Source organism: Gymnoscopelus microlampas (genome assembly GCF_963454915.1).
Source record: "Gymnoscopelus microlampas genome assembly, chromosome: 9".
Lineage (NCBI taxonomy): Eukaryota > Metazoa > Chordata > Actinopteri > Myctophiformes > Myctophidae > Gymnoscopelus > Gymnoscopelus microlampas.
Window position 1 is genome coordinate 34,637,334 of NC_139946.1, and position 12,500 is coordinate 34,649,833.

The following is a 12,500-nucleotide window of genomic DNA, read 5'->3' on the forward strand; positions in this document are numbered from 1 at the left end:
TACCTGTGCTGTTGTGTTACCATTGTGGTTCCGTCTTTATGCTAAACCAAAGCATTGATTGTGATGGTGATCTCGGAACATTTTAGCATTTTGGTCATGGTGAAGGCTTTTAGGTTGGTGATTAAAACTGAAATGTGTGCGTGTGCATGTCTTTCTGTCTCACAGAATGGTGCTTTGGGGCTCAGGCTCCATCTTGCGTCCTCTGCAGAATTGTGTGTGTGTGCGTGTTTGCATGTGCACATGTCAGTACATGAGAGGGTCTGCTATGAATGATGGTTGCTGCAGTGTCTGTTTCTGAATTGTATTGACTAATACATGCACATCTCTAAACTGCTTCATCCATACAGTAGCACAAACTCTAATGCACAACAGAAGTAAGACATTAATAATAATAAGAAAAATAATCTGTGTACCACTTTTATTAAAGCATTCAAATTGATGTAATGAGAACTGGTCCCCAAAATATGAATCAATCATGTGAAGTGGCTTTCAGGGAATGGAAGGTGATGTCCATGCCATTGCTAACAGAAATTATTACAATTTTGTGGAAATAACTACCCCCTTACCCTGTACTCTGTTTAATGTGGATAAATTGACCATTGACGGTTGACCACTAAGTTAGGCTTAATCCTGTCTGTGGATGGTGAACTAAGCCTGGGCACCAGTGATGCTGTTTTTCCATGGAATGCTGCACTATAATTTCTCCCAGGTTTTCCTTCTGTGGAAACTGATGACATTCCCTCTCTCTCTCTCTCTCTCTCTCTCTCTCTCTCTCTCTCTCTCTCTCTCTCTCTGTCTCTCTCTCTCTCTCTCTCCCCCCCCCCACCCCTCTCCCTCCTATTTCTCTTTCTCCCCTGCAGTTCAAGAGAATGTTGAATCGGGAGCTGACGCACCTATCTGAGATGAGCCGGTCCGGCAATCAGGTGTCTGAGTTCATCTCCAGCACTTTCCTTGGTAAATGAAAAGCACACACACACACACACACACACACACACACACACACACACACACACACACACACACACACACACACACACACACACACACACACACACACACACACACACACACACACACACACACACACTTAGTATAAACTTACTGTACTTAAACTCAAATAACTCAAATGTGCCTTTGATCTACCTTTCAACATTTGAGACATCAAAGTGTCATTGTCACTGATGCATACAGTAGAACGATATTAACCACAGACCCAGCCTAGCCAGCCTTGTATTCTCTACCACAAGTGGACTAATGTGCGTACTGAGGTTCACTCTCCTGCATGAGGGCTCCATTTTGGAGCAGTGCAAGTCGATCTCGAAAGCTCTTTTGCGGGGGCGTACCATAAAGCGCTGCGCCATTAAAGCCATGCATGGAATGTTTTTGACGCAGGACACAAAATACCAATTAAAACTCAAAACGAAAGTAACTGTTTTCTCCAAAACAACAAAAATGAAAAAGACGGAGGGGAGAATGAAGGCGGTTGCCCACTTTGGCACAAGGTGCTACTTGATTGACAAGTGAGCTTGTTAGTCCGGATCAGTTGATGTTCTCTGTGTATGCTAGACAACAATGAAAATGGATAGATAAGAAACTGAGGGAAGGAGAGACATGCAGTACAGTATATATTACATCATTATAGTTTGTGTCTTTCAGAAACCTTGCACTTTACTTTATACTTCACTTAAAAATTGCAAAGAAGAAAATTAAGACACATCAGTGGGAAAAAATCACCCTGAAAAGCAGATTTTCAGAAGAAGGAAGGTTTCTGCACAGCAACTGATTATATACTGTAATGTATTAAATGTTATCAAACAGGTTTAGCCTTTCTCAAGATATATCATTGTATGTTGCTTTTGTTATATACTGAGAAAAGCTAAATATGTTTGAGGTAGATAAAACACACATTGAAAATAAATCAGGGGAATAATAGACACAAGATGAAGGGACAGAACATCTGTACATGGCGTCGATCCTATTGATTGGTATCTGTGGTATGTGAATCCCTCACAGCTGGCTGGGTGGGTGGGGGTCTGGTGTCTGAGAGGCAGAAGGAGGGATGTGCCTGGGTTTCAGGAGAGATGACGGGTAAAGGATATGGCCAGAAATGAAAAAGAGGAGGAAGGGGCGGGGGGGAATCCAAGAGAAGAAGGAAAAGAGAGAAAAACAAACAAACAAACACACATGAGGCGTTGGGGAGAGATCTGAAGGATGATGTGTGGGGAGGGAGGGAGGGAGAGAGGGGGAGTACGGTGTAACAGAGCAGAGAGGAGCGCAGAGGATCCCCCCCTCCCCTGGCGCTGAGATCAGCCCAGCAGATTGGGTGACTCATCCTCCAGTCTTAATACATCTTCAGTGGGGACATCTTCTCAACCCCCCCGCCCCTCCTCCCTTCCATGCCCCCCATCCTGCATGGGGAATCCAGGCACAGATGACTATCTCTAGGATAAGGGAATCCGTATTACCCCGTCTGAGGGGGGTGGGTTAGATGGAACAGTCAGAGAGACATTAACAGCCATAGAGGAAAAGGAGATTACCATAATGACACAGCAGTTGTTGGCTTGGATTGTCCTTGGCTGACCGGTATTTATGTACATAATGTGCAGTTGATTAAGTGCAGTCGTTCAGTTCGGTTGAGATTGGACTGATCGCTGCCTCTTCCTCACATCCTGTTCGGGTCCGTTTTCACATAAACACGCCACCAAGCTCAGAGGCAGGCCGTTTTCCTGACATTACTGTAGGTAACACGACCTACCCTGGCATCCGTCACTAAATCCATGTCTGCGTTTCAAGCGCTATTATTATATCATAATTGGGAAAGCATTTTTTTTTTCCAGCCCGCTATTCCAACCCGGTATTCCAACACGTACACAGGAGGTGGACTGTGTAATAAGCGATTTGTATTGGAACTGCTCTTATTCAGTAAAACAACATTTTAATGGTCATTCCATGCCTCTGTCTGATTCTGACCTCGCTCTGACTTGATGTATTTAGGACACAATGTAACAAGATGGGGAAAAAATGTTATGATTGAATAATTGATAATTAAATACTTGAGAGAAAATATGTAATTTTGGGGAAAACTAAATGATACTGTACGGATGGACAAGTAAGATGATCACTCACATGAGGAGATATGATGCTTCTGTCTCGCACTCATGCACACTACACACTGCACACGCACACGGCGATGGTGATGAGAATGACGTCCCATAATGAATTAGAGGGCCGTTTATTGCTCTTTCTCTTGTTTCTCACGCAGTACATGTCTGAGCGTGGTTCATTGTCCATTCTCAATTACCACTGAAGGTTGAGAGAGAGAGAGAGAGAGAGATTATTTGAATTACATGCTAGTAATTGAATAACCCTCTGTGGGGGAGGCTGATAGGCCAGCAATGAGTTGAAGCTTGACTGATGATGAGAGCAGAGCATGTTTATATGCCTGATTTATACTTGCATGCCTGCGACATGCATTTTTGGTGAAACAGGCTCGCATACACAATACAATCCTCTGTGTTAATTGAGAATATTAAATTCAAATAAGGACAGCATAGCTGTGTGAGATTTTGAGTCTGTTTTCCAAGGATTTGTATAATATTTCTTTCTTTTTCTTTTTTTCTTCTTTTTTTTGGGGGGTGGGGGGGGGGGGGGTATTTAGAAAAATAATAATACAATAATAATCAAGTAGAATAAACTGAGAACTGAGCAAAAAATATAAACTATTCTGCATAGCAAAAAATGTAATGTACTAAATTAATAGTAAGGACCTTGTAGTGCGAGTTGACCTGTGGCTGATAAAGAAATGTACTGTACATTTCAATGACCCAGTTCATGAAGCTATCTTAGCTTTCTGTGTGCTCCATCTGGAGCCTGTCAACGCACTGACCTTTGGGAAAATAAAAGAACAGGAGATGTGATTTGAACCGCCTGCAAAGCAGCAATGAAGTGCTTTGTGGGGAAAGGAGGCATATAGAGCATCTAAGATGGAGAGAAATAATGGGCAGTAAGAAAGAGGCTGAGAGCGTAGAGAGGAAGGGCATGAATGAATAAATAGATAGATGATGAATGAATAAATGAATCAATCATTCCCACATGCAGGTGGCACTGGTTGGAAAAATGGGTTACAAAAATAGTGGGGAAAAAAAATTAAGGAAAACAAAAATCATTCCCACAGTACCCAGCCTGGCGCAGGTGTTTCCATCAAGCACCTGGGTTCCCAGACGCAACATAACCAGCCTTTCTTTTGTACTGCAAAGTCCTCTTAAATTACAGAAAGAACATGACAGAAACTCAACGCAAGTCTTAACTGCCACTTTCCACTTTCTGTGCGTCATTCCATCTCTCGCGCATGACAGAGAGATGGAATGACGCACACACACACCAATCTACATTGTAAAATCAGTTATTTTAAGAGTAAAGGCACTGAGAACCTGTGCCTTAGATAAATACATATATGCGGCAACTGAGCATCTCTCTTTCTCTCCAGACAAACAGAACGAGGTGGAGATCCAGTCGCCGACGTCGAAGACGCGCGAGAAGAAGAAGCAGCAGCAGCGTCAGCTGATGACGCAGATCAGTGGCGTGAAGAAGGTCTCGCACGATATCTCCACCAGCTCCATCTCGCGCTTCGGCGTCAAGACGGATAAGGAGGAGCTTCTGTCCAAGGAGCTGGAGGACCTCAACAAGTGGGGCCTGAACATCTTCACCGTCTCCGAGTACTCCAACAGCCGGCCGCTCACCTGCATCATGTACGCCATCTTCCAGGTACGACAGCGAACGCGCCACCCGCCGCCTTTTGTCAGAATCCTCTGCCTTACATGTGATCGGAAGTGGTTTAAACGCTGTGATTGGCGACCTTTTTCATTTCAAGGGACCCCCAGTTTGTATGTATTATGCCACAGATTTATCATACAATTTTTTTTACCTCCTGGACCCCAATTTACCCTGTAAAACCCTCAGTGTTTTAACGGTTTGTTCTGTCCCACAGGAGCGAGACCTGTTGAAGACGTTTAAGATCCCTGTGGACACGTTGGTCGCCTACATGATGACGCTGGAAGACCACTACCACTCAGACGTGGCGTACCACAACAGCCTCCACGCGGCGGACGTGGCCCAGTCCACGCACATCCTCCTCTCCACGCCAGCCCTGGATGTGAGTACGCAGTCACACTTGAGGGGGCTTCTCGTGTTGAGAGAGTAAAACGGTGATTTATGCTTGCGTTGCGCACCAGCATCACACGCCTTAAGATTTACAATCTCAGAGCTTGTAAATCGGCTATTTTTGGTGCGCAACATGACGCAGAGCCTAGGATAAATCACGCTTTAACCACTTAAACCCTATATACTTCCAGGGGTTCCCCCAGGGGTCTATACCTGGTACCCTCCTTTTTTCCCCTACACCAAATCTCTTCACCAAAAATAGCTGATCTATAAGCTCACAGGCTTGTAGATCGACTATTTTTGCTGAATGTTCAGCTATTTCTCAGGGTTCATGTGGTTAAATGAACATGATCCAGGGTGTGTTAGGAGAGCGTGCTCTTACATCACTCCCAGCCCCCCCGCACCCTCCTGTACCAGCTCAGTCTCCTTCCATCAAATCATCTAGTTCTCCTGTTACGTCACGTAGAGGTTACTCTAAAGTGCGTCCTTCCCTCCTTCCTTCCTACCCTGGCTTTCTGCCTTCCCTCCCTCCCTCCTTTTTTTCCATCACTTTCTTCCTGTCCGTGTCTTCTCACAGTGCCCCTCTCAGGGAGTGTGGGAGGGGGTTGTTCTATGAATACAGTGGGATTAGTGTGCCTCCTTGGCCTCTTGGCGTGTCATCCCATCGCTCTCCCATCTTTCATTCCCGCGCTCACTGCCCAGGCTTTTCCCAGCCAGCCAGTCAGTGTTCTCTGTGAGTGGATTCCTGCTGAGTGACTCACAGACAGCTATACAGCTAGCTTATTGATTAGACATTCTTACACTAGCACTTCTCTAGTCTGGACTTTGGGGGCGGGGGGGTGTTGCAATTTGTGCTTTATATAACAGAGCGACAGGAAACCAAGGTCAGAGAGATTAGAGTAAGGGACACATGACAGATGTGACAGGAGTCAGATTCGAAGATGGGTCAAATCTGACTCTTGGAGCATGTGGTCCGTGCACAAACTGGTGTTTATAGGACTTTTATTCTAACCCTATCTGGCCCAGTGTGTCTGAGCTTTTAGTTTCATTCTAAGCAAGGGAACATGAAATCTCCTGGGTGCCATTAGTTTTAAACAACATAACCATGTGAATCCAGTCTGAGAGTTGTCTTACAGTAATAGAGCATGGAGGCCCCCATATCTTTTTCATACACTGAGATATTGGAATCAATAGTCCGTGGGCAGAGATTAGCTGTAGCTGTTCTTCCTGGTAAAGTATGTGTGTTTTTTTCTCTTGAGACATTTCTAATCTCTCTCTCTCTCTCTCTCTCTCGGTCTCTGTCTCTGTCTCTCTCTTACAGGCTGTTTTCACAGATCTTGAGATCCTAGCAGCCATCTTTGCTGCAGCGATCCATGATGTTGACCACCCCGGAGTATCCAACCAATTCCTGATCAATACCAGTAAGCGGAAATTTCACTCCAAACTATTTGCATTGTTACTACAATTAATATTAATATCAATATTATCATATTAACCCTGGCATCCCTATTTTTGGCATGTTATCGGCAAAAATGTTTTTTAATAGCCAATCCACAAGCTTACAGTGTGTTGCCTTGAGCTTGAAGATGCCCTATTTTTTTTTTTATCTTTTGAAAGTTTTCAAAAATAAATTATGTGAAAATAGGGCTTAATTGATTTAACAATACTAATGGTGTCTCTCCTAACCCAGATTCTGAGCTGGCTCTGATGTACAATGATGAGTCGGTCCTGGAGAACCACCACCTGGCGGTGGGCTTCAAGCTGCTGCAGGAGGACAACTGTGATATCTTCCAGAATCTAACCAAGAAACAACGGCAGTCACTACGCAAGATGGTCATCGACATGGTGAGCCATCTGCTTCACGTCTATCCTGTTCTATTCTATTCATGCTGACCAATGAAGCCCTATTTAAAATAATAATCATTTTAAAACATTTCAAAATCAAATCAAATTTGTAAAAAATATAGCCGATCTACAAGCTCAATAAGTCTCATAACAACCTGTTGAGCTATAACAAAGGGGGGATGCCTATTTTGCCTATTTGTGGAGCATTGTGAGATTGTGCTATTTCAAGCTTGCGACACTGCAACTAAGTATAAACCTTGCTTTATGTTGGGTTTTGTTCTGAATCCCAGTGGTGGGTGATACAACGGGACATACTGCACTGTATGGTTATAGCAGAAAGCTGATGGTGGGTGTGGTATGTCTCTGTCCTGTCCAGGTCCTGGCCACCGACATGTCCAAACACATGGGCCTATTGGCTGATCTTAAGACCATGGTGGAGACCAAGAAAGTCACCAGCTCTGGAGTGCTGCTGCTGGACAATTACACGGACAGGATCCAGGTGTGTGTGTGTGCGTGTGTGTGCGTGTGCGTGTGCGTGCTCCTCTCATTTCTATAAGAGAATACGTTTTGCTAATAAGGACAATACATACCGAAAATGACGTGTGTGTGTATGCTGGTGTTGTAAACATCGACGTGCTTGTTTGCAGGTGTTGCGCAACATGGTGCATTGTGCCGACCTCAGTAACCCCACCAAGTCCTTGGAGCTGTATCGCCAGTGGACAGACAGGATAATGGACGAGTTCTTCCACCAGGGAGACAGAGAGAGGGAGAGGGGGATGGAGATCAGCCCCATGTGTGACAAACACACAGCCTCGGTGGAGAAGAACCAGGTATGACGTGTGAACTTTCAAAACAATCTTGACGGTGTGGCAAGGCACACTGAGACGAGACCATGTGTACCACACATTATTACTGCAATATACACAACTATACAAAAAGTTATGAATTATTTATATTTAGTTATTTATCATTCATATTTATATGATGTATGAGTGCTGATATAGTTCTATATCAGCACTCATTTGAGGCAACTTCTGTGAATGAATCATACGCGGTATACACAATATATTTTGTGACGTTTCACAGTGCAACCGCTTCATTGTCTAACACATTTCCTTTAATTCAATCCCCTCCAGGTTGGTTTCATTGACTACATCGTCCACCCGCTGTGGGAGACCTGGGCTGACCTGGTCCACCCGGATGCTCAGGACATCCTGGACACACTGGAAGACAACAGGAACTGGTACCAGAGCATGATCCCCCAGAGCCCCTCGCCCCCCTTCTATGAGCAGGGCGTGGACAGCCACAGCGGGGGCACGGGGGGACAGGGCGGCGGGGACAAGTTCCAGTTCGAGCTGACCCTCGAGGAGGAGGACTCGGAGGGAACGGAGGAGAAAGACGCGGGAGATGACGAAGTGGACGAGGAAGAAGATGAGGAGGACAGCCTAGGGGAGTCTTCCCGTTCCCCGCCCCCGGACTACAAGGAGGAGGGGTCCACGGCAGAGGAGGGGCCCGCAGCAGCGATAGAAATCGTCACGCACGAGGCTTCGCCCACGGACACATAGGCTGCACCGCGGGACGGAGCTCATGTGGCTGTTCTTTAAAGTTTTAGCAAAAGGAGAGGAGAGATCTTCTTGCAGCTGTGCTTTTTAACAAAGCCCACTCAGGACGGGGGCTTAGCTTTGGCCCGGAGGACGGAGGGGCGTCTTGCACTTGTGGGACGTGTGGAGCCAGTCAGTGGCAGAAAGGACAGTTTCAGTGAAGTGGCTACAGTTCTCAGGAAATAAATGCTGCGAACAATTTTCAACTGACTGAGAGGCACCCGATGAGGGATCTTGAAGGATTTTGGCCAGTTTGGGAAAAGGTTCCTCTTTTTGTTTTGTTTTCTGGACTGGCATTAAATAGACATTGACACTACTGAGAGATGTTTTGTACCTTAAGACATTTTTACGGACACCAGAGGTTTTAGAAGTAGCATAAAGTAAGATCTACTGATGGAGACACGTTTGTATAGCGAGAGAAAGTGTTTACTTTTTCCTGTACCATTTGTCAAAAGACTTTTGTGTGCCTTTTTTACTATTGTCTTTATAATAGTTTTTTATTTATTGAACACTCTAGTATGTCTGTGAAATGTTTTTCTTTTCTTACATGAAAGAGTAAAATCCTTTTTGTATCTGAGAAAAAGAGAACAGTCTTCCATGTATTGGGCAATAGAGAACTCCAAACAAACTTCGACAAACAACTCTTGGACAAACTCATCCAAAAACAGCAACATGAACACGCATATTAGACACATTCTGTGTTTCTGTTTCAGTCCAAGCACAAACAGAATACAAATATAAATGATCATGATTCATGTTCAATGTTCACTGTAGACATTGTTGCTTTCAGATGTCGCTGTAAACGAATGTCAAACAGTCGCTCTTAAATACACCTATACCTGTTATTTCATTCATCTATCTTCTCTTCATGGAATGGCCTGCCCATTAGTGCTGAAAGCCATTTGACACCAAAATAATTTGAATTAATAATAATAATAATCTTATAGTGGTAACATCAAAGTATTCCCACCTGGCATTTTTCTTGCTACATTTTCACAGTAATTTGACCTGTAAATACAATAATAATCCAAGCAGTCATTTTTTAATTGGAGAATGCTTAATATCCCCCTAGCCTACAAAAAAAAAGCATCAATGAGCAGAAATAACACTTTGCAGCAGTTGGCAAGATAAAACCCCTATTGCGTCATCAGAACAACCTATATTAATAAAAGAAGGAAATAAAAAGATTTGCAACAGAACTGCATCTATTTTCAGCGTAGAGATGTAGGCATGAATGGAGTCTGACCGACTTACGTAAAGACCTCCTACCCCCATGCAATCAGGCCTGCACTGGATGATTAAGGCTGCCCTTCCAGCTGCCTGTCTGAAAAGGGCACTCACGCCTTCATCAGTGCCATTATTCACATGGTTTACAAGGCCCTGCAGGCTCCAGGGACACGACCTCAAAACAATCAGGCCAGCTATTTCTTACCCCTGACACAAAAAAAGAAAAAACTTGAGTGCCGCTTCTGCTCATTGACGTCAATTGAAACTTTGTTTTTTTTCTAACTTTTTCGCCCCTCCCCTTCAACTGTATCAGATTTCCTGTAAAGGAGGGTTATTATGTTTCAACACAGATGGATTCACTTGATTCAGCACGTCAGTTTGTTGCCTTATAAATAAAAAAGAAGAGAGAGAGGGAAAAAGATGGGCTTTTCTTTAACCACTTAAACCCTATTTACTTTGTTGACAGGAGTCCCCCAGGGGTCTATACTAGGCCCCTCCTTTTTCCCATCTACACCAAATCTCTACAGAAAATATCAGATCTACATGTGTTGCAGTGCGATGCATTGTGAGCGTGTAGATCTGCTATTTTCCACAAATGTTTGCCCCAGAATAGGGACGCTAGGGCTCATGTGGTTAAACTGAAACCCTGCTTTCTAAATTATGACTAAAATGGTTCATAGACCTCAGATTCTGACAGTGCTCCTCTGGCCTCTGTTTTTGGTTATGTTGACTCTACGATCACCATATTTCCATCAGTAGTTTACTGACATACTCAAAGGTACTTCAACTACCTTCATCTTCACCCCAGCATGCTTACGTGGCGGTTTATTGCGTGCATTATGGATTGTGTGGGTGTGTGGGTGCGTGCGTGTGTGCGTGCGTGTTTGAATGTGTGTCCTCTTTCTCGTCAGGCCTTATTCCATTACACACGTCTTCTTTGTCTCAACCTGTTTGTTGGTAGAAGCTCAAGTTGGTCCTTTATGCTGTTTATAACAGTGTGTATTTATTCTATACTTTAATCTTGTAAATAAGAAATACAGTTTCCGTGTAAAAAAAATCTATTTTAATTTATATGCACTTGCATTACCTGGAAGTTGTGGTGTCTAATGTGTAGAAGACTCTGGATTGGAGTGTTTTTATATTCTGTATTATATATTGGGATTTTTTTTTTTAAATATCTATATTATGAGTGAGAGTGTGTGTGTGCATGTGTATGTGTGTGTATGTATATATATATATATACACACACACATATATATATATATATATATATATATATATATATATATATATATATATATATATATATATATATATATATATATATATATATATATATATATATATATATATATACACACATACATACACATACACACTCACACCGTCTTTTGAGAGCCCAGCAGATAACTGAGACATACAGGTGTTGTTGCTGTCACATGACAACCTTGAAACGCCAATATTGATTGTTCTTATTTACTTCACTTGAAAGATTCTATGGTCCTTTATTGTTTCTCAACCAGTGCACTCTTGATCAAAAAATTCTGCAATGTTGGGACCACTATGAAATATTAGCCCTAATGGGACATTTTTTTTATCATACATTCTATTTATATTAAATCAGCTTAAATCGTTTTAATAGATTAAGAATAATTAAGCAGACTATATTATGTTTTCTCAGTCAATCTTTGTTCAGGTGAAGAATTTCACCTCAAGACTCAAGGTTTTCATCTGACAGCAGCGTACTGTATGTGATCCAGTGGCCACATAGAGAACATGTTAAACTGCATACTATAGGATACGTACAGTACATACAGGCTAGCTAAGGAGAACAGAAGCTTAGTCCATTCTTGGTTTAAAAAAGATACACAAAGCTTTTTTCTTTCCACTCTGGCTTGTCACAACCTATATGCTTGACCGTCTAGAAATTTGAATGCAGATTGCTGATCGTCAAGGTTCAGATACAGGCTCGCCTGACAAACACAAATCTAAGGCGGCCATCTCTTTCACACCATATGCACTTCATGTAAACCGTAGATTACACAGGGAAAGTATTGGTAGCATGCTACAGTGCACCCACACTGACGTGAGTCGTTCTGAATTAACAACTAAAAATGTGATCTTATGTAATTGATTGTGCTAATGTGTGAACTCTTTCTGACCAAACTTGTTAGCAGTTTTGAAATCAAATATGTCAGTATTAACATTGTTAATCTATGTTCAAGCTTTTTTGGTCCCAGTTGTGTCCAAATGGTTAGCCGGATTTAGCACTATCTGCATGAGAGATGGGTTTTCTTTTCTTTTTCTTTTGTCAATATGTTTCACATCCACCCATCGCAGGTGGATTATTAAATGTTTCACACAATGTATGGTATTACGTATATTGTGTATTGTGTTCCAAAATGAAATCTGAAATACTTTTTCTATGAAGTGATTAAAAACAAAGCATGAAGATATTCTTTCTGCCTCCGCTGCCTTATTGCTTCATAGCCAATTTTCATTCTGCTGGGCCGCAACATCTGTTACAATCCGGGGCTTAATGAATGAAACATTTTAACCAATATCTACTGTAGCACATCTGCAGTGGTTGGAGGTGGTCACCCTCTTCCATTAATGAATTTCGACCCTGGTGTTGGGTAGGCGTATGTCACATACCGGGGGGAGTAA

General features: G+C 42.9%; 1 protein-coding gene across 3 annotated transcripts in view; it reads left to right on the forward strand.

The window, feature by feature from the left end:
- Window positions 1-12,500, forward strand: part of pde4ba (phosphodiesterase 4B, cAMP-specific a) — an 85,240-nt gene that overhangs the window by 71,389 nt on the left and 1,351 nt on the right. For 2 of the 3 annotated variants that reach the window (XM_084067325.1, XM_084067326.1), the window contains 8 exons: window positions 861-954; window positions 4,487-4,764; window positions 4,988-5,152; window positions 6,482-6,581; window positions 6,851-7,005; window positions 7,382-7,504; window positions 7,653-7,835; window positions 8,142-11,095. In XM_084067325.1, the coding sequence (XP_083923451.1) occupies window positions 861-954; window positions 4,487-4,764; window positions 4,988-5,152; window positions 6,482-6,581; window positions 6,851-7,005; window positions 7,382-7,504; window positions 7,653-7,835; window positions 8,142-8,570 (1,527 nt within the window). In that variant the 3' untranslated portion in view covers window positions 8,571-11,095. Of the gene's footprint in view, window positions 1-860; window positions 955-4,486; window positions 4,765-4,987; window positions 5,153-6,481; window positions 6,582-6,850; window positions 7,006-7,381; window positions 7,505-7,652; window positions 7,836-8,141; window positions 11,096-12,500 lie in introns of those variants that run through there. The other variant, XR_014601513.1, reaches the window with a different exon arrangement.